This window comes from Cnephaeus nilssonii (genome assembly GCF_951640355.1).
Source record: "Cnephaeus nilssonii genome assembly, chromosome: 1".
Taxonomy (NCBI): domain Eukaryota; kingdom Metazoa; phylum Chordata; class Mammalia; order Chiroptera; family Vespertilionidae; genus Cnephaeus; species Cnephaeus nilssonii.
In genome coordinates this window covers 93,282,602-93,309,489 of record NC_137072.1, presented here as the reverse complement: position 1 = coordinate 93,309,489, position 26,888 = coordinate 93,282,602, and the positions used below count along the sequence as shown (strand labels likewise).

The window sequence follows — 26,888 nt, the reverse complement described above, 5'->3', positions numbered from 1 at the left end:
TGTGGTCTTAGGTTGGCAGAGATCTTTAAATAACTTACCCTGGAAGAGTCCGTCTAACGTATTAGCTGCAGTTGTAAAAAAAACCACAACCACGGAATACATTAAGTCTCTTCTTTTTTCCCCTTTTCCTCAGTAGTTCTACACCCGTTTGCATTTCCTGCGCCTCGGCTAAACCCGCTAATCTGGGTGTTGTCAGCGACACAAAATTCGGGCTTCCCAGGAGACCCTAGGGGACGTGTCAGGAAAGTGGGGCCACTTGCAATCCTGGGGGAGTCAAGGACCCCCAGGTCCGCGCTAGGGTCGTTCGACTTCGGGGTGGGCGGGGCTGGCCCAGGTGTCCCGAGAGGCGGGAAGCGCAACTCGCGGAGCCCGAGGCCGCCTGGGCCAAATCCCGCGGGAACTGCCCTCGGGCGGCGTCCGGCGCCCCGCCCCCAGACCCCCCCGCCCCCCCCCCCCGTTCTCGGTTGCCATGGAGACCAGGATCCCTGGCGGAAGAGCTCTCCCCGAGGCGGAGGAGGCGTACCAGCGGCGGCCTGAGCCCGCGCGGGGTCCACCGGCTCGCGTTCCACCGGCTCAGCCGTCACGCCCGCGACGAGTGACCGCGCGTGGCCGGCGAGGCGCTGCGGCGCGTCCTCCTCCCCGAAACCCCAGCGAGGCGAGCGCCGGAGGCCCCTGCCCCTGCCCCTGCCCCGAACCCGCCGGTGGGAGAGGCTGCATTGGAGCCGAACGGCCCTCGCTGGCCTCCGTCGCCCTCCGTCGTCCCCAGTCGCCCCGGGCTCGCGAGGGCGCCTGTCCAGACGCCGGCCTCGGTGTGCGCCGGGCCGCCTCTGCGTCCCCAGGCCCGGGAAACGTCCGCCCTGGGGGGACCAGGAGGATTCGCGCGAGCTGGTGACAGGGGCGCCCGTGGGGGCGGAGGAGGCGGCCCCTTGGGGAGCTGGGTCCCCAAGCCGGCCTGGGGGAAAGCCGCCTGTCGCTTGGGAGGCGACGCCCCAGCCGTCTCCATCCCTCTCCCCCTCGGAGGGTGCGGTTTCGTGGGGGCTTGTTGGGGCTCGGAGTCTCGGATGCTCCGGTCGGCCGGCCGGTGGACGTCACCTCCCGGTCTTGAAGGCCACAGCCGAGGGGGGCACCGGGCGGGCCCCGCCGAGAGAGGGCTGTGCTGAGATAACCCTTTCTTTTCACCCAGACGATGCTGCAGGCACCAGGAAAACCCGTTGCCCGGAACATCTGAGTTGCCACCGACGGCGGTCCAGGGGCGGACATGCTGGAGCCCAGGGAACTGCCGTTTCCCAGCGGAAACAAGGCCGAGGAGCTCGCCCAGCCCGCTGGCCTGGCCCGCCCGGGCGACGGAGCACCCAGCGACCAGACCGCGAGCGGGATCCCCGACAAAACGGGCTACCCGGATCCCGTTTACGTCCTGGCGGCGAACATTTTCCAGGGTATTCGGATCGAAACGTCACCCGAGAAGGTCTTAATCAAGTACGGGAACGAACCCCTGCGGCCCTTGTGCGGCGAGTCGGAGGATGAGTCCTTTCAGCACCTGTCCTATGAGCTGGCCTTCAGCGCCCTCAAGTGTGAGTAGCGCCCCGCCTCGAGGATCAGCACCGGGAAACGATGCGAGAACCGGCGGCCTGCAGCCCCCTCAGACCACGTTTTGTTTCTGTGCATGTGGATTTCTTTAGTCGGTGGTGGCAAAGGTCAAGGAATGAGGAGAGTTGCAGTAAAACACGCTCTTTCGGGCCAGAACTGTTTGTTCAGTGTAGATTTTGTCTAGCATGGTGCCTTAGATGTAATGCAGTCATTAAGTTGAACAAGGAGACACTCCCCATTAGCAGGAAGAACCAGGACCCATTGAAGCACCCATTTATAGTTTCCCTCTCCTTGGGTATTTCTTTCCGCTCTCTGTGTTTACATCTTGTGTTTTAGTTGTGTGAAACTCTCAAAAATATAAATAAAAACCCAGTAAGAGGGTCGGGGAGAGGAACAGGGATGGAATAAGAAGAAAAAGTGCAATATATTAAAAATGAATAGAGCCGAAACCGGTTTGGCTCAGTGGGTAGAGCGTCGGTCTGTGGACTGGAGGGTCCCAGGTTGGATTCCGGTCAAGGGCATGTACCTTGGTTGCGGGCACATCCCCAGTGGGAGGTGTGCAGGAGGCAGCTGATTGATGTTTCTCTCTCATCGATGTTTCTAACTCTCTATCCCTCTCAGTTCCTCTCTGTCAAAAATCAATAAAATATATTTTTTAAAAAATATAAAAATTAAGTCAACCCCAATTAAGATGACCCCATTTATCATCATCAATAGCTTTGATTTGGGGAGCTTATCCATTCATTCCTCCAAACTTTTGCAGAATTCTGCTTGCTAATTTCCTTCTAGGGCGTGAGACATGCCATGTTTCAGATTTCCTCAGCGGTGGTTCATTATTAACTTGTGAGTGTGGGGAGCAGATCCCAGGGTAGAACCAAATATCACTACTGGGAGAGCAAGAAGTCAGAGGGCTTGGAGACATTTGTCTTTGTACTAGCCATAAACTTTAATTTAAATAATACAGTGATTTATAATGTAATATAAGCTGCAAAGTTAATGTTGGCTTGTAAACGGACTGAATATAGTTACAAAAAGCAGTTCTGGAACTATTGGGAGTATTAGCATGGTTGGAGTGATAAGCACATAGCTTCCTAAAGAGATCTTGAAAGGGCAACTACTCATTTGCCTATCTATTTTTAGTATTAATACTTACTGGGCCTCCTTGCACATAGGCAGTTAACAATTGTTTAGTGGAATTAAAATGTCCCATTCATTTCTCTCTCTTTTTAAAATATGTTTTTGTTGATTTTGGAGAGAGAGGAAGGGAGAGAGAGAAACACCAATTGGCTGCCTCCCGCACATCCCCTGCTAGAATAATGTTCCATTAATTTCTTAGATATGATTATATATTTTTGGTTGTCTGCTGAGATGATGTAAACTTTAAGGCCAGGAATTTGTCAATATAGAGAAAAATTTGATGTTAAGAGGCAACTTCCCTTTAGTTTTCATTTCTTTTCTCCTGCTTGTGATTTTTTTATTTTAAAATCTGTCTTAACCATTTTTCCTCCTCCAGTTTAATCTTAAAGACCAACCAATGAGTCAAATGAACATTTTTACACTTTTCCTCGCAAGAATGAAATGCAGACTGGGCATCTGTGTTGATTAGTTGGTATTTAATGTTAATGCCAACTAATATTAAATGTATTATAGACACTTTGTTTTCCTAATGGAATATTGAATCTTACCTTTAAAAATCAATACTAAAAGTCTGAAATTATTTTATGTAAAATTATGCACTAATTAGGTGGTCATGTGTGTAGTAGATTATTTTTTCTCTCAATCTTTATTTTTGTTTTATGAAAGGGTCTTGTTACTATTGATTTTTAAATTTCAGAGAGAGGAAGGGAGAGGGAGAGCGAGATAGAAACATAAATTATGAGAGAGAATCATGGATCAGCTGCCTCCTGCACACCCATTACTAGGGATTGAGCCCGAAACCCAGGCATGTGCCCTGACCAGGAATTGAACTGTGACGTCCTGGTTAATGAATCCACCCTCAACCACTGAGGCACACAAGCTGGGCCCTACTTGATATTTTTTAATAACCCAGAAAACCCCATTCAGATAAATTATTATCATAGGCTTTTACAAACCTGCTTTTGCTAGAAATATTCAAATTCTAAAGATGACTTTGGTTGTTTACTTGGTACAAGTATTTTCTTCTTAGAATAATAATATATTGCTTAAGTTATCATCTGAATAATTTCTGAATGTTCAAGTAGAGTAAAACCCTGAATTCCTAAGTGCAGTGAGTTTTCAAGATAATTAAAGGCCTGATATTTTGCTTTAAAATATTGGAAGCTCTTGTCATTTCACATTTATCTTCTGCATTATCAGTGCTTTATCAGTACTTTCACATTATATTTTGTAAGCTCCTATTTGGTTTATACAATACAGGTTCATGGAAGCACAGTTCAGAAAAGAAAACTAGGGTTTCTTTCATACGATTTTATAGGAGCAGTAAAGCTGAAAAGATTAATGTACAAGCTCAAGAGAGCTTGGGTAATGGTCTGTTTTCTGGTGAATTTGTAAACAAGTAATTAGATCTTATTACTTTATTTTAGGAAGTACAGGAGAAAAAAAATAATGTCAGAGAAAATCCCTTAATTATATAAATGTTAAGTGTATTCCTTTGGTTGGGTTTTATGTTTTCCAGTTTTATTGTTTGCTCCTTTGATGATATCCTTCTTTGTGCATAAGCTCTATCAAAGCAGAGAGTGTATATCTGATTAACCTAAGGTTTAAAGGGCTCAGTATAATGTTTTTTGAAATGAAGACAACCACTACTCCTGCTTTACTAACTAGCCTGAAGGCCACCTTTTTGCTAAAGGAGGTAATGAAGAATAACCTACCTATTCCTATTAAGTACTAGAAGCTATTTTTTTTTTTTCAAAGAATCTCTGGATCTTTCAAGGAATACTAAATATTTAAAACAAAGAAAAACTGGCAAAATGATATCTTAAAAAAATAAATTTCTTTAAAAAAAAAAAGAAAGAAAAAACCTTGAGGAAAGATATGTCCCTGAAATGGTTGATTTTATTGATGGCTTAATTTTTTCTCCAACTTCTCTAGGTGTATATAGTAGTTAGTGAATTATAAATACCAGGTACTGGTGTGGCCTTAACCTGGCCATTTCAGAACCATTTAACCTGTCAGCGAAAAACCTTTTAATTGCTTAATGTATGCTTTGAGAACACATTCTGAATCCCTTGCTCACTTTCTTCCCCTTCTGGCACCCTTAATATTGTTACATTTCATATTGTCCCACAGCTCCCTTAAGCTGACCTCCTGTTTTTTAATTGTTTTTTTTTCTTTCTGGTTCTCTGATTGAGTGATTTTTTTCTACCCTGTCTTCTAATTCACTGATCTGATCCTTGGCATCCCCTAATCTGCTGTGTATTCCTTCCACTGTGTTCTTTATTAGTGCTATGTCATTCTTCATAGTTAGTATATCTGTTCTCATGCCATCCTTGCCATCATTATTTTGAACTCTTATGTCTGATAAATTCCTTATCTCCATTTTATTTAGCTCTTCTTCTGGAGAATTCTCTTGTTCTTTCGTTTGGAGCTTGTTTGTTTTTGTCTCCCCATTTTGGCTGCCTATTTGAGTTTGTGACTATGTATTACGTAGATCTGTCATGCCTCCTAATCTCTAGTGCAGGACAGTGTCAGATGCAGTTTCTGACTGGCCCTGTATACCCTGTGTGGAGCTCTCCGCAATCCACAGCTTGTGGCTCTCTTTGCTGTGGCTGGGTGCCTTTGGAAAGGACCAAGATGTGCACTAACAGTGACAAGGATATTAGAAGTTATAGACCACCCCTCATGAACATAAACATATAACAAAAATCCTAAATAGAGTACTAGCAAATTGAATCCAGCAATACATAGCAAGATAAGACATTATGAAGGAGAACTTTAATGTTTTTCAAAAGACATAAAGGTTGGGATTTCTTTATTACTACTTTGACTATACAGATAATGTACCTTTGACTGTGATTCCATGTGGTGCCTGGGTCATTAGGGTTTAAATTCATAACAGTTGCAACTATTTCATCATGTCATTGTAATTTAAGTCTTTATCAAGAATTGAGGTATATTTTAGATATGAAAGTAAATGTATTTTATGACATTGTCTAAAGTGTATTTTGATTCCAAAGTTTCCATTTTCAGCTTTGGTATATTCAGTAACAGACATTTACCTTGTCTTGCAGATCAAGGTATTTTGGAAACTATATTAATAGATAGCTGCATCTTCCCAAGTACTACAATAGTAAGTAGACGCCTCTTATATAGTTAGCTGTCTCCTGATTGTTATTTTGAAAGTACAAAAAGCCTTCAGGTTTAAGTCATAACTAGTTTTCTAAATGCTGACACCTCTTTAAAGTATATTCTTAACTCTTTTTACTTCTAATGCTTCTAATACTGACCCTAGTCATTTTGATGAACATGCCAAAAATTGTCTTCTTTGAAAGATCTATTTTGTACTGGGCTCTTTTTTTTTTTTCTTCCTATTTTGAGGTCTTTTTCTCTCAATCCAGCCAGACTCTGTAAATATAGTCATATTCCTGTCCTGTTATGAAAAATAATGGAACGAAAAATAATGCTATTAGATATTGTTTATATTCTTTTCTTTTTGTGTGTTTCCCTTGGTAGCCAGATCATTTGAGCAGTTTAATTATTGTGATGCTGTATGATTTCCAAGATAGAAAATTTCAAGCTCGTCTCTTTTCTGATAACAAACAGTGCATAGTGGAAGTTCAAGAAGTAGAGAACCTTCTTAACAGGTAACTGTAAAAGTAAAAAGGATCCTATATAATAAAGATGTAATATGCAAATGGTTGTTACGCCGTGAAGTGTAACGACTGGATCAGCAGGAGGGTGGGACAATGAGCTACAAGCAGTCAGCGGAGAGCTACAGGAGGGGGCAGGGCAGCAAGCTATGAAGGGGGAGCTCCAGGAGGGCGGGGCAGCAGGCAGAGAGCTACTGGAGGGTGGCAGCGAGCTACTGGTGAGCTACTGCCACACGGATTTGTGTGCAGGGCTACTAGTGTTTTATATGGACTCATTATTAGTATTTTTTTAAAATATATTTTATTGATTTTTTACAGAGAGGAAGAGAGAGGGATAGAGAGTTAGAAACATCGATCAGCTGCCTCCTGCACACCCCCCACCGGGGATGTGCCCGCAACCAAGGTACATGCCCTTGACCGGAATCGAACCTGGGACCCTTGAGTCCGCAGGCCGACGCTCTATCCACTGAGCCAAACCGGTTTCGGCCATTATTAGTATTTTCATTGGCAAAATTCTATACAGTATAATGTATAATACATGTTAAATTTTATAGAGAAAAAATATAACAGTTCACAAGTTTCTTACATTCCTTTTTTAAAAAAAAACGTGGGTTTTTTTTTTTTTTAATTTCAAAGAGGAAGGGTGAGGGAAAGAGAGATAGAAACATCAATGATGAGAGAGTCTCATTGATCGGCTGCCTCCTGCACAGTCCCCATTGGGGATTGAGCCTGCAACCCGGGCACGTGCCCTTGACTGGAATCGAACCTGGGACACTTCAGTCTGCAGGCTGACACTTTATCCACTGAGCCAAACCAGCTAGGGCTCAAGGTTATCCTTGAGGTTTATTCAATTAGATCCCTACTGTGAAAATATGAATATGGGTCAAAAGAAAGTCCTGTATTCTCATTTATTAAAACTAGAGGCCCGGTGCACGAAATTCGTGCATGGAGGGGGTTGTCCCTCAGCCCAGCCTGCACCCTCTCCAATCTGGGATCCCTCTCACAATCCAGGACTGCTGGCTCCCAACTGCTCATCTGCCTGCCTTCCTGACTGCCCCTAACCGCTTCTGCCTGCCAGCCTGATCACCCCCTAACCACTCTGCTGCCAGCCTGATTGATGCCTAACTGCTCCCCTGCCAGCCTGTTTGCCCCCAACTTCCCTCCTCTGCCGGCCTGGTCACCCCTAACTGCCCTCCCCTGCAGGGTTGATTGCCTCCAACTGCCCTCCCTTGCAGTCCTGGTCCCTCCCAACTGCCCTCCCTGGCAGGCCTGGTGCCTCCCAACTGCCCTCCCCTGCTGGCCATCTTGTGGTGGCCATCTTGTGTCCACATGGGGGCAGGATCTTTGACCACATGGGAGCAGCCATATTGTGTGTTGGAGTGATGGTCAATCTGCATATTACTCTTTTATTAGATAGGATAGAGGCCTGGTGCAGGGGTTGGGGCCAGCTGGTTTGCCCTGAAGGGTGTCCCGGATCCGGATGGGGGTTCCCTTGGGGTGTGGGGCGGCCTGAACAAGGGGCCTGTGGTGGTTTGCAGGCCAGCCACGCCCCCTGGCAACCCAAGCGAAGGCCCTGGTATCTGAAATTTATTTACCTTCTACAATTGAAACTTTGTAGCCTGGAGGGGAGCAAAGCCTCGTGCTCGCTCTGTGGCCAGCAGCCATTTCTGATGGGGTTAATTCACCTTCTATAATTGAAACTTTGTAGCCTGGAGTGGAGGCCTAGGCCCGCCAGGGCAGGTGGAAAGCTTGGCTTCCTCCATTGCCGGGGGCAACGCTGGCCTGCTCTCTCCAGCTCCATGGCTGCCGCCATTTCTGTTTGGATTTGTTTACCTTCTATAATTGAAACTTTGTAGCTTGAGTGGAGGCTTAGGCCGGCAAGGGCAGGAGGAAAGCTTGGCTTCCTCCGTTGCCTGGGAAACCTTGCTCTCTGGCTGTAGCCATCTTGTTTGGGTTTATTTGCATACTCGCTCTGATTGGCTGGTGGGCGTGGCTGGTGGGTGTGGCAAAGGTATGGTAAATTTGCATATTACTCTTTCATTAGGTAGGATTAGGGCTGTAACATCAAGAAAAATGATTGGGTCTTCATGGTCATGCTAACCAATTCTTTTTCTTTTCTGTTGTTTGGAACATTGAGGCATGGGATAATCAGAACTAGGAAGGGTTTGATACAGATCCATGCAAGTTCCTTAATCTTATCAAGACTACCTTGGCTTGGTAGCTCAGTTGGTTAGAGCGTCGTCCTCATACACCATGGTTGTGGGTTTGATCCCAGGTCAAGGCACATACAAGAACCAACCAATAAATGCATAAATAAGGGGAACAACAAAATCAATGTCTCTGTCTCTCTCTGTCTTTTCCCCCCTTTCCTCCCTTTCTCTCTCTATCTCTCTCAAAAAAAAAAGAAAAGAAAAATGACTACACTGTTGCTGTTTTAAGGTCACAAAGTTAGTAAGTGACAGAACCTGACTTTAACTTGAGGTTTGTCTGACTCTAAATCCTACACCTCTCTCACTACATTAAATTTGTCTTGAAACTAGCACTTGATATAAGTATCTGAGCAGATGTACAGTTAACTATACAGGGGCAGCAAAAACTGAAAAGAGGAAGCAGGATTATTGGATTTCTATTTTCAAATATGGCCATTTTTTATTTTAGACTACAAAAATTTGAAATAGAATTACTGAAGGATTTGTTAAAATTTGAAATCTAATTTGTTAATGTTTCCAGTGGAAAATTGATAGACTTGTCTTCAATGCAGTAATCACCAAGAATGGATTTTCTATCTCTAGTTTTAAGACAAAATTGGCTGCAGCATTGGCAAGATGTCGAATCAAGCATGATGCCCTTTCAATTGACCACATTCTTCCAGAAACAGTTAGGAACCAGGAACTAAGGGCCTCCACTTTGCCACTTTATGCTTGGATAAATACTTTAAAAATTAGGTAAGAGTTTTAATCAAATTCTTTATTCATATTTCAAAATAATGTGATAAGAAATATTACCTTTTAAATGGGTGGGGGCACATCTGGGGGAGTAATTGGAGAATCATAGTTTAGTTCAGAATCTTATCACCAAATTACCAAAGATAATCATGTAAATAGGTTAACTTTTCTGTCTCTATCTTTTAACTTACTGTTGCCTAGAATTGTAAGTTCCATTAAATGTAATATATGGAGTGATATATTTTTTTTGTAGGCAAAGATGCTAGTGTTAAACACATTTTAATGTAATATATTTGTAGTTACAACCTAATGTTGTATATTTACAGCCCTGAAGAAGTTTATTATAGTTTGAAGAAAAGAGGCTACACTAAAGTCAAAACTGTATTGCATATTGGTGGAAAAGTCTTTGCTGTGGACCAACATTGCTATGATGTCTTAATTTTTCCATCTCATCTTAAAAGTGATCTTCTAAATATAGATCTCTTCAAAGATTATAAACTCATATTTCAGGTAAATGAACACATATTCATTGTGATTCTCAATAATCCTACTTATCCAAAGAATCTCTCCACTTAAAAATAAAACCTTCTGTAGCTGATTTGGCTCAGTGAATACAGCATCGGCCCCAGGGACTGAAGGGTCCTGGGTTCAATTCTGGTCAAGGGCATGTACCTTTGTTTGCAGGCTCAATCCCCAGCCCCAGTTGGGGCACGTGCGGGAGGCAAGCAATCTCCCTCACATCATTGTTTTTCTCTCTCTCTGTCTCTCCCCATCCCTTCCACTCTCTCTAAGAATCAATAGAAAAATATCTTCAGATGAGGATTATCAACAACAAAAATAAATAAAATCTAACAAACATTATATTTTTCTAGATTATCAGGAAGGTTTCTGATTTTCACCTTGAATAAAATTAATACCTCTACAATCAGTGTTCCTATTATACTTTGGCATCTTTGTCCTATGTGAAGTTGTAAAGAACATATTCTCTCCCTAGATTCCATAGGTGGGAAGACTTGTATTGCTGGCAACTATATTTTTCTCTCCCAATGGAAGATTCAAGAGAAGGTACAATGATACCTTTTCTTCCTTACATTTCTGTGGAAGATGCTAGAGCCATCCAGCATTTAAAAATGCAATGTGTGATACTTTCCCATTATCTCTTTAATATAGTCTTATAGCTTTGATTTGTAAGAGGTGTGTAATGTCTATCAATGCAGGAAGAGAATGTGAGATATAATGAGGTTGCCATAAAATAAAAAGTAAAAGGTCTAAACTATTAAGTTAAATTAATTTTTATGTCCTTAGATTCCAATTCTTAGCTCAGATTCACCTAGCCTTCTAAGGTTTATCCCTTTACTGGACCCATATTCTTGGGCAGAACCTTTTGGCCTTATATTAGAGTGACACCCTATTGAGCACTGAGATCAACTGCAGAATCCCAGTCTGTATAGCTCCCTTTTATATGCTTATCAGCCATTTTTTTAAGCTCTGTGAACTAGCAGCAATTTAAATTACAGTGTAATAGGGAAGAAAGAATGGCAGTATTCCTGGCCAGGTAAGCTCAGTTGGTTTAGGATTGTCCTGATTCTCCAAGGTTGCTGGTTTGATCCCTTCTCAGAGCACATACAAGAATCAACCAATAAATACATAAATAAGTGGAACAGCAAATTAATGTTTCTCTCTAGTTCTTCTTTCTTCTCTCTCTCTCTCTCTCACTCAAATCAATAATTTTTTTTTTTTAAAGGGAGAATGGCAGTAGTAGATGAAGGGGTTTTCATGAATGAATAGGAATGGGCAGGACATCACTAATCTATTAATCACATTTTGGGGACTTTGGCATTGCATTATATACCTCTTACAAATCAAGTTAAATGATAACAGTTATAATTTAAGCTAAACAAAGGTCTTTGTTTTAAATCAGTTTATATCAGTTATTTTTGTTAACTTTATATTTTAATGTATAAGATGTTTTAAAATAAAATGGGTTAGGTGTCTCTTCAAGATTCCTACCAACTACTTTCTTTTACCAAAAAGAAGTCAGTTCATACTTCTAGTTAAATTCTTTGAAATTCTAATCATATATCTTGCAGGACAAATCTCGAAGTCTTGCTGTCCATTCTGTAAAGGCTTTATTAAATGTGGATGATGATATCTTAATGGTCAATACAGGTTCATGGTACACAGTTGCCCATATGTCAAACTTAACAAATAATGTCTCAAAAATATTTGTGTGTGGAGTACAATCACAAGCTAAGCATCCTGACCTGAAGAACCTTTTCACAAAAATGGGATGTAAAAGTAAGTACCAATATTCATTTGTTTGATAATGTTCTACAAGATTTAGAGCCCTGGCCAGGTGGCTCAGTTGTGTTGGAGCATTGTCCTGAAACACCAGCGTTGCAGGTTGGTCCCAGGTCAGGGCATATAAGAGGGAACCAATGAATGCATGGATATGTAGAACAACAAAATTGATGTTTCTCTCTCCTTCTTCCTCTCTCTCTCTCAAACCCATCAATAAAAAATTATACAAAGGTTTAGAAATATTAAAAATGTTTGAATTTGTTATTTTTAGTGTAAAAACTCTATGTGAACTATACTCTTAAAATCCTCACTAAGTCATGCTATATCAGTCTGTTTTTATTGCTTAATATTGGTTAAACAACTATAGTTTTTGAAAAAAGTATTTTTATTGATTTTTAGAGAAAGAGAGAAGGGAGAGAGAGAGAGAAACATCTATGTTAGAGTGACACATCTATTGGCTACCTTCTGCCCAGAGATTGAGCCTGCCACCCAGGCATGTGCCCTGATTGGGATCGAACCAGCAACCTTTCGATGCATGGAACAACGCCCAACCAACGTAACTACATCAGCCAGGACTAAACAACTACAGTTTAAATTAATGGACATATTGGTACTTTGGTATATTGCTTGATATTTAGCCACTATTTAATTTTAGGTTCAAACAATAAGTAGTCAAAGTGAGTGGTAGAAATGATTGATGATCCTTTAATAAATAAGAACACAATCATAGGAGTGCTTAAGGGACAAAGATATTATCTAGAAGATAAGTCCCCTTAGGCTTCTTATTTTTAAAAAGGTTTTCATTGGATCATGCTAGGACTAAAAATAACATTTATTATAGGCCCAGTGAGGCTGAAAAGTAAGAAAAACTTTTGACAGATTCACAGGGTGAGGGAGAGAAAAAGTAGAATTCAGGGCTTGACCTAGAAAGATAGACTGGTAAATAACCAGCATTTCATTTGGAGCACAAAAGAAGTATATCCTGGATAGTAATTAGTTCTCCCATGAATTGAAGCCCAAATGTCAATAATCTCAATTAGCAGTTGGATTAAGGTGATGTGGGATGGCTAGTGCTCAGGTGCCTACCAGAAGTATAAGTAAATTCTCCCTGGAAGAAAATAACATAATCCTAGGTTTCATATTATCTCTTAAATTTTTTCAAATGCAATGTCTGGCACTACATTATAAAACACAACCCACAAAAAGAAAAGCTATAGCTGTAATAAAGAGAAAAAAACACTATGATAGAAGCAAGCCCACAGAGGGTCCAATATTAGAGATATCAGATGTGGACTTCAAAATAACTATGATTAATATGCTGATGAGACTAAATGCTAAGTTGTAGAATTTTAGCAGAGAACTGGAAACAGTAATTTTAAAAAGTGAAAAGAAGCCCTAACCCAGTGGTCGGCAAACTCAGTCAACAGAGTCAAATATCAACAGTACAACAATTGAAATTTCTTTTGAGAGCCAAATTTTTTAAACTTCTAATGCCACTTCTTCAAAATAGACTCGTATTTTGTGCAAGAGCCACACTCAAGGGGCCAAAGAGCTGCATGTGGCTCACGAGCTGCAGTTTGCCGACCACGGCCCTAACCGGTTTGGCTCAGTGGATAGAGCATCGGCCTGCAGACTGAAGGGTCCCAGGTTTGATTCCAGTCAAGGGCATGTATCTTGGTTGCAGGCTAGATCCCCAGTAGGGGGTATGTAGGAGGCAGCTGATCGATGTTTCTCTCTCATCGATGTTTCTAACTCTCTATCCCTCTCCCTTCTTCTCTGTAAAATATCAATAAAATATATTAAAAAAAAAAAAAGATAGGGGCACAGAGCCCTGGCCAGGTTTCTCAGTGGCCTGGGGACTGAAGGCTCCCGGGTTCAATTCTTTTCAAGGGTATGTACCTCAGTTGCAGATTGCTGTTGGAAGATTAACTACAACAAAAATGATGGGGCACAGAGAGTTATAACCTGAGGGAGGGCAGACTCTCAAACTAAATTTCAAGGCCCCTGAGGGACCTTACACTGTGCCTCATAAATACTACTGATATCTTTTTTTCTGGGAAGATAGAATATAAAAGGGGATTTTAGGAGAAACCAAGATGGCGGCATAAGGTAAACACCTAACTGTTGCCTAACACAACAATTTTGAAACTACAACTGGAAAACAGAGCGCACACCGTCCAGAACCACCGGAAAGCTGGCAGAGTGGAAAACCTACAACTAGAGAAAAACAGAGAGGGGGACGCTGAGCCTCAGGAGCTGTGGAGGTGCGGAGATCCGTGAGCGCGGAAAGGGCGGGCAGCTGAATACGCTGCAGGCTTGCTCGCAGCGCGCGGAGAGGAAGGGCAGCAGACGCTGCGTGGCTAGCTTTCTCGTTTGGGAGAAAAACAAAACCTCCCGACTGCACTGAAATCCAGCTGCGGTCGGGGAGAAACTGGTCTATTTGGCAGCGGTCGAGGCTCGAAAGCTGCCTTCTCTCAGAGGCGTGCAGCCATTGATTAGGGCACGGAGGAACCGCCCTCTTAGGGCAGCGCGGACGGAAACCAAGTTTGTCTGCGCCATTCTGAGACTCCGCCCCATCCAAGCTGAGCACAGCCCTCCCAGTGACTGGATTTCTTGTTCGGGAGAAAAACAAAACCTCCGTTCTGCACTGAAATCCAGCCCCAGCTGGGGAGAAACTGGTCTGTTAGGCAGTGGGAGAGGCTCGAAAGCTGCCTTCTCTCAGAGGCGCGCAGCCATTAATTTGGGCACGGAGAACCCGCCCCTCTTAGGGCGGAGCAGACGGGAAACCAAAGCTTGTCTGCGCCACCCTGAGACTCTGCCCCATCCAAGCTGAGCACAGAAGCTCTCCCAGGGGAGACACTGTTGATCCTCACAGCCAACTGGCTTGGAGATCAATTCCCGCCAGTGATACCAACAATCCCAACCACTCTGAACTCCAGTTTCTGGGGACACGCGGGGGACCCAGACGCCTACGGGACTCTCGGCCGGTCGGAGAGTGAGAGTGACTTTTCTGTCGGTGTGGACGACACCAGATTTCAACCACTTTCATAAGGGACACATTCAAGAGGCAGACTCAGTGAGCACCAAAGCCCTACTGTGTCTCCAGCACAGCAATTCTTCCATTATAGACACAGCAGGCCCTCACAACCAATTGGACCAGAGGTCAATTCCTCCCAGTGTACCAACAGCAATCAGGGCTTTTAACTACACCAAGACTTTCCACTCAGCCCACAAAGGGGAGTACCAAGAGCGACCACCTAGGGTGATTGGGGAAGCTGAGCTACCGGCCCCTATAGGTCACCGACCACACAAAGCCAATCCATCAACACAGGGAGGCAGCCAAAATGTGGAGACATCGAAGTATGTCACAAGTAGGAGAGATAGATGAAAGCAAACTAATGGACGACACAGTGTTCAGAACCATATTTATAAGGTTACTCAAGAATCTTCTAAAAACCGCTGAGAAACTTGAAGAGACCTTCAAGGACCTTAATGAGAATACCAAAAAAATGGAAAAGGACCACTCAGAAATTATGCATACACTGTCTGAAATAAAGAATATACAGAGTAGACCACCGCACCCGAAGAGTCAAACCAAAGATCTGGAATATGAGGAAGAAAAAAACACCCAACCAGAGAGGCGGAAAGAAAGAAGAATCCAAAAGTGTGAGGATAGCATAAGGAGCCTCCAGGATGGCTTTAAGCGTACCAATATCCGAATTTTTGGGGTGCCAGAAGAGAGAGAGCAAGATACTGAAAACCTATTTGAAGAAATAATGACAGAAAACTTCCCCAACCTGGTGAAAGAAATAGACTTAAAAGTTCAGGAAGCGCACAGAACCCCAAACAAGAATCCAAAGAGGACCACACCAAGACACATCATAATTAAAATGCCAAGGGCAAAAGACAAAGAGAGAATCTTACAAGCAGCAAGAGAAAAACAGTTACCTACAAGGGAGCACCCATATGACTGTCAGCTGATTTCTCAACGGAAACTATGCAGGCCAGACGGGAATGGCAAGAAATATTCAAAGTGATGAATAGCAAGAACCTACAACCAAGACTACTCTACCCAGCAAAGTTATCATTCAGAATTGAAGGGCAGATAGAGCTTCACAGGTAAGAAAAAGCTAAAGGAGTTCATCACCACCAAACCAGTATTATATGAAATGCTGAAAGGTATTCTTTAAAAAGAGGAAAAAGAAGAAAAAAGTAAAGATAAAAATTATGAACAACAAATATCTATCAACAAGTGATTCTAAAAATCAAGTGAATTCAAAATCTGAGGAACAGAATAAACTGGTGAACATAATAGAATCAGAGGCATAGAATGGGAGTGGATTGATAATTCTCGGGGAAAGGGGTGTCTGTGTGGGGGGTATGGGAAGAGACTGGACAAAAATCATACACCTATGGATAAGGACAACGGGGCGGGGGAGGGAACCGGGTGATGGGGAGATATGGGGGGGGGGGGGAAAGGAGAAACAATTGTAATAATCTGAACAATAAAGATTTATTTAAAATAAATAAATAAATAAAAGGGGATTTTAAAAATGGATAGGGAAATAACCATTACTGAGCACTGGGTGTACATGAGGCACCATGTGAGCTTAACTACTTCATCTCAGTCTTCACCACCGTTAGATGAGGGCGGCTTTGTTATCCCACTTTATAATATATTTTATTGATTTTTTACAGAGAGGAAGGGAGAGGGATAGAGTTAGAAACATCAGTGTGAGAGAAACATCGATCAGCTGCCTTTTACACACCCCCTACTGGGGATGTGCCCACAACCAAGGTACATGCCCTTGACCGGAATCGAACCCGGGACCCTTCAGTCTGCAGTCCAATGCTCTATCCACATAGCCAAACCAGTTAGGGCTGTTATCTCACTTTAATGAATAAGGAAATGGAGGCTTCGAGAGATTGTCACGCAGCTAGTAAATAGTGAAATCGGGAATCAAATTTGGGTTTTTCTGCCTCCAAAGCCATTTCCCTCCACTGCAGCATACTGCTTTAAATGGAATCTGAAGTTCAGAATGGAAAACTTAATTATGTCTTATGTAGGAAATGTTTAAACTTCAAAATCACTCTCTCAAGTGAAGAGAAAACCCTACAGAATTCATGTATTAACTTTGCGAACTTATCAGAGATGAACATCCTCTTTTCAGACTACATTAGGATGACTTTTTGTGGCGATGAGGATTTAAAAATCAACACTGATAAATAGGCTTACTTACATACTGCATTAGGGCTTTCAATTAGTATTTTACATTAAATTTTTCTATATTTTTTCTCCCAGATGTTGAAATACTTCATGAGACATTTCTGGACATTGAATGGAAGGATAATAGATTACAGAAAGTTAAAGTGATTCTGCTGCTACCTCGTTGTTCAGGACTGGGTATTAGTAATCCAGTAGAATTTATTTTAAATGAGCATGAAGGTACTTGTTTTAATTTTTAAATTATGAATTATTGAAATGTATTGATAATTTAAAATTATTTAAAATAATTAAAATGACATCAGATATATCTGATTAATGAATAGCTTCCATGTATGAAATACTGTGTATAATGTACTTGATATTCACTGTCTCATTTAATCCTCAAGCCAATCCTGTGAGATATGAGCAAGGGTGATATTCAAAATATTTAGTAATTGGAATGATGTAGGCAATCAGAACAGAAGCTGGCCAGTGCTGTTCTGGCATATTCTGGAGCTCAAATTATAGGCATTATAATTTATCAGCACTTATTTGTATTTTTTAAAAATATTTTTTTTATTGATTTCAGAGAGGTAGGGAGAGGGATAGAGAGATAGAAACATCAATGATGAGAATCATTGATAGGCTGCCTCCTGCACGCCCCCTACTGGGAATCAAGCCTGCAAACCATGCATGTGCTTTTGACTGGGATCGAACCTGGGACCCTTCAGTCCACAAGCCAACACACTATCCACTGAGCAAAACCAGCTAGGACAACAATTTATCAGCATTTTATAGATGAAAAAACTGAGACTCAGAAAGATTAATTCATTTTTATAAGGTCACATAGCTAGTAGCAGAACTAGGACTCAAATTTAGAGTTGCCTGATTTCAGAACCTATATTCTAAACACAGTCCTAATTAAATCATAATCAGACTGTATCAAACTCAAGACTTTCTTAACACGTATGGTTTCTGATATGAATACTCAGATTAAATGTTAATTCTAGGAATATTTTATTTCCTTCTTTAATAAATTTCAAAATATTATTTAACATGAACCTTTATTGAGCACTGACATGTAAGGCACTACTGAGATAAGCACTTTATTTAGATAATGTTACCATATCCTCACAAGAATGCAAAGAAGTAGTTACTCTTATAATCTTCATCTTACAAATACAGAATCTGAGGCTTACAGTAGAGTGTGAAGTCCCCCAGTCATTTGACTAGTAAGTGTCAGAGCCCGGATTCAAGTACAACCGCTCTGACTCCAAGGTCAGCACTTCGAATCCTTCTCTTAATCACAGTATATTGGCCCCACGTTAACTGAAATTGACTTACTCCAATCCCTTGTTTATATTGAAAGGCATAGATAAAGGTAACTAGAATATTAGACAAAGAAGACATTCCACTAATCAGAACATGGTGAGTAACTTTTCTCTTTCTAGCAAGGACATAATTAAAAATTGAGAAAAAGAAATGAAGGGAAAGGAACTAATATTTATTGAGCAAAACTGTGTCCCAGTTGATATTCTAGGTAGTACACATGCACTACCACTTAATAGTCACAATAACTTTTTGGGGATAGTGTTATTTGATTATTTCTACTTTACAGAGAGGAAAAATCCAAGACTCAGAGAAATTTAGCAAGTTGCTTAAGGTCATATAGCTAGTAAATAGAGAAACTGGGTTTTAAACTTAATCAGCACATTTAAACTTAATCAGCACATTCTTTCCAGTAACTACATTTTATTTATTTGTTTGTTTGTTTGTTTTACTACATTATCTTTAATTGGACTTACACAGTACCATGTGGAATATTGATGTGCTGTAGATAATGTTTTTCCAGTGAGAGTTAAACAGAAGAATAACTCTCTGAGATGGGAGAGCAGGCTGAGAAATGCCTGCACTAACTCTGGGGAATGATCAATGAAGAATTAGTAGACACTGAAAGGAGAGGGGGAGAAATAGCACCTATACTAAGCCTTGCAGGCAAGAGAATCATGGCTGAGAATGTGGGTCTTTGGCCTTATCCTGGGCCATGTTGGAGTGGGAATGCAGAACTAAATAAGCTGTGGATGAAAATAAACTGGAGGCTGGGAGACCAGCCCAAGGGAAACGACAAACGATGAGAAAGGGAGAAAGGAAAAAGTTTTCTAGGTATTGGTAACGTTTTGAGGTCTTTGGCAAACTTGGAAAACCGAGGGCTTTTGAAGGAAACTGTACTCTGAGGAAATAATAGCCAAAGCAAATAAGGAGCTGCTGACCTGATGACTATGGTAGAAACAGTAGCTATGAATTTAGGGGATGAATCCAAAAGATGTTTTATCAGACTTAGATGCTAGGTGGAAGAGAGCAATCATGAATTCATTCTGGAAAACATTGAAAACTTAGTTAGAACCATTGAAGAATATATGAAGTTTAAAATAACTTGGAATTATTTTAAAATAGGATGAAAAAGGTAATCTATATGGTTTTAGAGTGTAATAATGTATAAATAGTCCTTTAAAAAGTGATGGATAATTTTAGAACAGAGATAGAAAGATGTGGAGTGTAAAACTAAATTGAAAAGAAATGGAGTTTAATTAACCTTCAGTGATATTACTGGAGTGGGGAACAGCCAAATATGGGGTAAAAATAATTGGCTGTTACAATCCAGGGAGTTACTAGGAGGTGAACAATACAGAGGTTAGAAATTTGGGCTCTGTGGTCAGGTTTTGGAGCTAGAATCCTGGTTCAACAGAGTAGCTATGTGACCTTAGACAAGTTGTTTAATGTATGTTTACACAGTTTCCTCAATGTTAAAAGTTGTTGAATAAAATAATCTATATAAAGTAGCATTCACTATGTCTTAGCTAATAATATCAAGAAATATGTTAACATTAGCTTCAGAAATTAAAATGTTACTGTAATAGTTTCTTGATCTATTAAGAAGGCATATATTTGCTTCCCGGAATTTTTTTTCATCCAAAATTTCTTTTGGTAAGTTAATTTTTTAAATTGTATTCTTTTGTGTTTTTTTCGTACTGAGATTAGACTATAGGTCATCATTTCTACTTGGGAAAATAAATGTTATCTTCTCTTTTCCTCTATTAGTCTCTAGGCTGAGAGCATTCTCTTTTCTGTACCTAAAGACTTACTTGACTAGTTGAATGGCTATCTCATAAGAGTTTGGAGAAAAAAGAAAAACTATTAAAACTAAAAAAAATTATCTTTGTCAAATTAGTTTTCAATATTTAAGTCAGTGTTTTTATAATACTATCTATTTAGTTTTAATAATTTTCATGACAACTTTCATTAATAGGGAAAATGATTAAAAAATTAAATAATGTGATAATAGCAATATATGAAAAACATGTAATAATGATATAATTTAAAACATTTGTTTGCTTTTAGATACAGATTTACTTAAAGATTTCTCTCAAGGAGGCACATCAGAAGATAAACTTCGTTTTCTTGCTCAACAGCAGTATGAACAGCTAACACATGCAATGCAATGTAAGTTTATCAGTTCAGTCTTAACATGTTTGTCATTTGAGAAACATTAATACTCCATTTCTCTAGTATAATCAGGTAGTGAGGTGTGAACCATAGTGAATTTCCCGGAACACTCAGTCTTAACAACCTTAAAGTAACAAAATGTTTATTTTTATCAACTTAAGTCTTTAAAAAATATATGCTTTGCTATCATTTTTAACAGAGGTTAGCAAGGATAATTCACATTTCTTAATGCTGAAGTGAAATAATTATGTACATCCATTATGGTACATCCATTCATCTTCTCTATTCCTTCTTTTTGGCTTCTTCCTTGATGTAATTTTTCTGTTGTCACTGCCTGCTCCTAATAACTCTTCTACAATCCAAATTTTAATTAAACTCTTATTTCTCTTACTGCCAAGTAGAGAATAGAGAGAGGCAATTACAGATCAAGCCTAGATCTCTTGATCTGAAGACTAAGTTCTTTAATCACTGCATTCAGATTTAAGTACCATTTAGATTCTGAGTACACATGGACATGGAAATCTAAAAGTGCCTGAGAAATTGTATACATTTTTATGAATTCAGTGCTTGTTTATCAAATGCCTACTCAAAGGTAAGTATAGGTGTTAGAGACAGAAAGAGTTCCTCCACCCGGTGCTAGCAGAGACAAACACTAGACACTGAGAATTGCAGTGGAGAAATACTGGCTATTTTATTCATAAATGGTGCCACCCAGGAGAACGGGAAGCTAATGCCCCAAAGCCTGAATTCCTTGATGATGGGTAGGTGACAGACAAAGAGCAAAATCTCAAGGCACCGTCGGTTCCAGGTCATGTTGGGAGCTGATTGGTAGGAGGTGAGGTAGGGGTAGAGAATAATTTCCTCAGGTCTTAAGGGCAGCTCTGAGGTATTTTCTAGTGTCCCTTTGTCTGATGTCATGGGAAAGTAGCTGGGGAGTGGTTCCACCTTTGGGCTCAGGAACTGAAACTTAATGTCAAGATGTTATCTTTAGCCTGTCAGAGGTCTAGACCTTGTGACCATTAGTCAAGTCTGATCTGTCTTCTACTCCCTGGGGTTGCTGATTATCCAGGGGGAAGGCTAGGTCTCTGAGGGGTGTATATATAGCTAGAGGGATATCATTTCTAGAACTAGGACTTAAAGCTAAATTTAATCAAAGTTATAGGGAGCCTCAGTTTCATAGGGTATTGTTAATTTAAAACAAAGATATAGCGTACATGAGGTAGAAATAAGGCAAAATGTAAGGCACAGAAGTGGTCTGCCCTTTTGATGCTACTAAACATTAAACATGATAATTGTGTATATTATCTATGAAATAAGTTGGATAGAAGATTAGAAAGTTGGTAACTAAATTTTATGATATTTTTTCTGACTATTCTATTTAAAATTAGAGTATCTCTTGAAACTAGAATCCTCCATACCTGCTTTGTTTTTCCTCTATGGCATTTATTATCTAACTACACTTTTCCTGCTTATTTATATCTCATTATGTCAATAAAACATAGAAAACAAGCTCCCCAGGGACAGGGGCCTTTGTCTGTGTATCTCCAAAGGCTAGAACAGTGCTTGGTAAGTGTGGACAAATGAGTTGCAGGTAGTAGCATTACCTCATTTTAAAGATGAAAAATCTGAGAGTTTCAGTAATTTTCCTAGGTTCAGACAGCAATAAATAATAGAACTAAGATCCACATCTATGTCTGTCTGTCTTTAGAGTCCTTTTAATTAGTTATATGATATGGCTTGTGGAATAGTGGCTGGAAGTAATCGCTCATGGTCATCGCAGTATTTGTTTGTTTGTGTTTGTAACTAACTAGGTTGGTCACATTGATTGAATTTTCAATTCCATACAAAACAGTTAGATTTACTTTACTTTTTGGCCACAGACTACATAATTAATATGTGCTATACAGGGGAACCATCTATGGAAATCATTCCCATTGAAGCCATGCAGTATTAGTACAAACAGAGGTTCGGAAACATAGCACATTTGTTTAGAATTGTTAATGGAGTCATTGTGTTAATTACATCTTCTTTAAATGTAGTTACTAAAGCTCAAGCAGTTGTTTACTGCACATGTTCAGTTTATCCAGAAGAAAACGAAGCTGTTGTTAAGAAAGCACTGGAATTTCAAGACCCTGGGACCAAAATACAACCTTATAGGTAAGAAAGGACAGGATTCTTCTAAATAACTCAACCAAATATTTTTAAAAGTGAAAAATAATTATTTTCTAAGTTTTCTGAAGATATTCCATTTTATTTTTGTTAGACTTTAATATGCCCAAGTTGCCCATCTTCTTACAACATTAACATCAGTTCTGTAGAGCCTTTACAATGGCTTGGTATGAGCATTCTCTTGTACACTGGATTTCTATTGTTATTGTTAAAGCTAAAGCCATTTTGGCCTTGACTTATTGTTTTCTGGCAAAATTGAGTCTAAACTTTATATCCATATTAGATACATGCATGCCCCAGTTAGAAAAAAAATAAGTATATAAAATATCCTGAGAAACTAGACAGAAAATTGGATGTTTATTATCTGAAAACATCCATTTCTTAGACCCTTATATATAGCCTTTGGCACCAGCAAGACTGAGGTAAAAATAGCCTAAATAATTAGAATTGTAACTTCTGTGTAAAATGTTGCAATGAACTGGGGATAGAGAAGAAAAACAGTAATACTACAACTGAACTATGAACATCAAGATAAGGAACAGAAAAAAAAAGATAAGAAGATATAAGACTATACAACACCAATTAGTTCTTCAAGTCTGTGACAATAAAGTATTTTAAAATGTTTCCTTCTATTTTCTAAATATGTTTTTATTGATTTTTAGAGAGAGGAAGAGAGAGAGAGCGAGCGAGCGAGAGAGAGACAAACATCGATGTGAGAGGGAAATATTCATCAGCTGTCTTCTGCACACCCCCTATTGGGGATTGATCCCAAAACCAGACATGTGACCTGACCTGGAATCTATCTGGGATGATGCTCAATCAACTGAGCCATTCCTACCAGAGCTTCTATTTTTACTTATTATTCATGTTTTTGAAATTTTTCTTTAATTCTTATAGAAGAGTCTTAATATGCATATGGTTTGCTTCCTTCTTTTAATTTGGCATTTTTCCTTTGTCCATTCACAAGTGGACATGTTAATCACACCTGTATTTCCCTTCTTATTTTACTTCCTTATTTAGTAACTCCTGTTGGTAGGTAACAGCCAATCTTCTGTTCTGAGTGATTCCAACATAGCATAGGCTAAATCACCATCTAGTGGCACAGAGGATTATTGCACGTATATAACCAAATTCATCAATATGGATGATCATTTCTTAGGAATAAGGTTTCTAAGAATGTAGTATTGCAAACATGGAGGAACATCCATATTTTATTTCACTAGATTTTATTTCAGGTAAACCATTATTAATCAACTAGGGGCCCGGTGCACGAAATTCGTGTGTGTGGGTGTGTCCCTCAGCCCGGCCTGCACCCTCTCCAATCTGGGACCCCTTCGGCAGATGTCTTGATTGCCAGTTTAGGCCCGATCCTGTGGGATTGGGCCTAAACTGGCAGTTGGACATCCCTCTCACAATCTGGGACTGCTGGCTCCTAATCGCTCGCCTGCCTGCCTACCTGATTGCCCCTAACTGCTTCTGCCTGCCAGCCTGATCACCCCCTAACTGCTCCCCTGCCGGCCCGAAGGCCCCCACTGCCCTCCCTTGCCGGCCCAATCGCCCCCAACTGCCCTCCCCTGCTGACCCTATCGCCCCCAACTGTCCTCCCCTGCCACGACCTGCCTCCTCTACTGGAACCCGCCTCCTCTGCATGAGGTGGTGGAGATGCTGGGACCAGCCATCTCCACGCTGCGCGGAGCCACGGGACCCCCAGACCTCACCACGCAGAGCGGCCACCAGGCCCCGCCTCTGCTGTGTGTGTGGCCATCTTGTGGCGGCCATCTTGTGGCAGCCATCTTGTGGCAGTCATCTTGTGATGACGTTGTGCATGAGGGCCTGCTAGGCTTTTAGTATAGATAATATGGTATAAAATACACAAGTAATATTTAGGGACATATTATAAAGAAAATAATTTGGGATTTGGGCTCAAATTAAAGAGTATATATTCAAGAGGTCTATAATTGTTGGGGATACTGTAAAGGAAATTATGAATTACTTAGAGAAATACACTATATGGTCTCTAAGAATAATTTCTTAATTCCCAAAGTAGTAGACTTTAGGGTTGAAAGCAGTATTATATGTCGTCTAATCTAATCACCTATTGATAACTTTTCCTTATAATATCCCAGAAAGTTTCACCTCATTTTAGACTTTAGCCATCATCATACTTACCTACATGTCAATGCAACTTTTTTTACTGCCCCTATTATAAAAACTTCAGTTTTATTTCATTATAGAAATACTAACTTAAAAAAAATGAGTTTTTCCAAATCCCATTTAACCTTATAACCCTTACCAGTTTGACAAGGTTGTGCATATTTTAAATTTTAATTGGTATTGTCAATTACCCACTGAAATATACACTCTTATAAACCTATTTCCCCACAGCTCCACAGATGCTGGGTCTTATCAGACTTTAAATCTTCACCAGGCTGACGTGAAGAGATGAGATCTCTTTGTTGATTAAATTTTCATTTATCCATTAACTAGTAGCCCTGCGCACGAATCTGTGTGCCAGTAGCTCTCTGTGGGGCCTGGCCGCTCCGCGCCCGCTGCCCAGAGGCTCTCTGCGGCCCAGAGGCCCATCCGCGGCCGGGCGTGGAACACTTGCCTCGTTGCCAGGGGCGATGATGCAAGCATCCCCCCTCTCCCTACTCCTACCCCCCCCCCCCCACCGCTCCGTGCCCGCTGCCCAGAGTCCCTCCGTGGCCGGGGAGGAACTCTTGCCTCGTCACCACAGCGACGAAGCAAGCATTCCGCCAGGCCGCTCACGCTACCCACTCTCAGCGGCTGCCCCCCCCCCCCCGCCCCCCCCCGGGACTGGGGGACTCTGGCGGGGCTGAGAGTACTGGGCACCACCATCTTGTGGCTATGGGTGCCGCCATCTTTGTGATGGAGTGATGGTTAATTTGCATATTGCCCTTTTATTAGCTAGGATGAGATTGGGCACATTTGCTGTTTACTGACTGGGAAGTGTACTGTGGGGTAAATAAGAGTGAGGGTTCCAGAGCAGTAGACTTCAAACATTTTTGCAGTGTTTGAAAAAGAAACTCATTCAAATGCTCCCTACATGTTTTTAAATAACTATGTAACTTTTTCTGTTTTAAAGTCTAATATTGTCTATTTGATGTCTAATATTTTTTATCATAAGTTTAAATAGTTGTTAACTATATTATTTATGGAATGTTCTATTACACATATGATTTAAATATATTTCTGTTAAATCTTTGTATCTGCAGATTTATTCAGTTTATGGAAAAATGATGAATTTGTTACCTATTTTACAAAACTAGTTGTCATTGTGAAAACCAGATTGACTTTGTCAGAAAAGTCCAAGTTTTTAAAAAATATATATTTTTATTGATTTCAGAGAGGAAGGGAGAAGGACAGGGAAATAGAAACTGGGATTTGAGCCTGCAACTTGGAAATTGAACCGTGACCTCCTGTTTCATAGGTCTATGCTCGACCACTGAGCAACACCAGCCAGGCTACTTTTTAATTCAGATAAGCATGTTTATATGCCCTCATGAGTTTCTTCTAATTTTAATCTAAGATAGATATGTGGAAATAAGGAGGGGGGGGGGGAGAGGGGAGAAAAGAAGGGAGGGAGGGAGAGCAGGAAGTTCAAGAACAGAGATTTTCAATGTTTGGCAAACTCAAAGATTTCTTACCTACACCCTGCTCTGACATTGGAGCAGAGAGCTGCGTTCTTGAGTTGTACCTTTGTTTAGCAGTACATCGCAGGACAATGTACTATATATAACAAGGCAAGTGAGTGCCTTTTTGTTAAGTAGGAGAAGGGTACCATGGAAGCAGAGGAAGGAAAGGTGGCTGTAACATGGATTATATTACCTTCCTCAATGGATCTTGGTGGAGATTGAATATATAACTCCATGGCACATAAGAAATGTATAATAAATTAGCCTGTTCATATTCTTTACCACCTTTTCAACTGTATCATTTCTCTTCTTTTTATTTGCCTTGTCATTGTGTATTAGGGATATTAACAGTTTTCATATGAACTATAGATATTTTAAAATAAAATTTTAATTAAAATTGCTTTATAGAAATCTCAAATTTCTGTGTAGACAGGAGTATCAATCTTTTGGCTTGTGTTATATCGATCCTTAGCTTATACATTTTTTTTTTTTACCAGTTTTCCTTTAATATTTTTATATTTAAACTAGTAGCCCACTTGCAGGAAGAATCCTGCAAGTGGCCGCTGTGGCCTTGTGCGCCGCTGCCGCCCGCCCCGCCCCGCCCCACCCGGCCCGCCCCGCTCCGCCCCGCCCGGGCTTTCCCTCTGGCAGCCACCTTGCTTTCCGCTTTTCCTCCCTCTTCCTTCTAAGTTGTCTTCAGTCTTCACTCCTCCCTCCCTCAGCGTATGCA

General features: G+C 40.8%; 1 protein-coding gene across 2 annotated transcripts in view; it reads left to right on the top strand.

Annotated features, from left to right (window-relative positions):
* Positions 1-494: 494 nt before the first annotated feature.
* Positions 495-26,888, top strand: part of NSUN7 (NOP2/Sun RNA methyltransferase family member 7) — a 34,624-nt gene continuing 8,230 nt past the window's right edge. The window contains exons 1-10 of one of the 2 annotated variants that reach the window (XM_079777743.1): positions 495-655; positions 1,184-1,571; positions 5,799-5,857; positions 6,241-6,371; positions 9,170-9,322; positions 9,649-9,832; positions 11,413-11,620; positions 16,926-17,069; positions 20,229-20,330; positions 22,373-22,490. In XM_079777743.1, the coding sequence (XP_079633869.1) occupies positions 1,259-1,571; positions 5,799-5,857; positions 6,241-6,371; positions 9,170-9,322; positions 9,649-9,832; positions 11,413-11,620; positions 16,926-17,069; positions 20,229-20,330; positions 22,373-22,490 (1,412 nt within the window). In that variant the 5' untranslated portion in view covers positions 495-655; positions 1,184-1,258. Of the gene's footprint in view, positions 889-1,183; positions 1,572-5,798; positions 5,858-6,240; positions 6,372-9,169; positions 9,323-9,648; positions 9,833-11,412; positions 11,621-16,925; positions 17,070-20,228; positions 20,331-22,372; positions 22,491-26,888 lie in introns of both variants that reach the window. The other variant, XM_079777744.1, reaches the window with a different exon arrangement.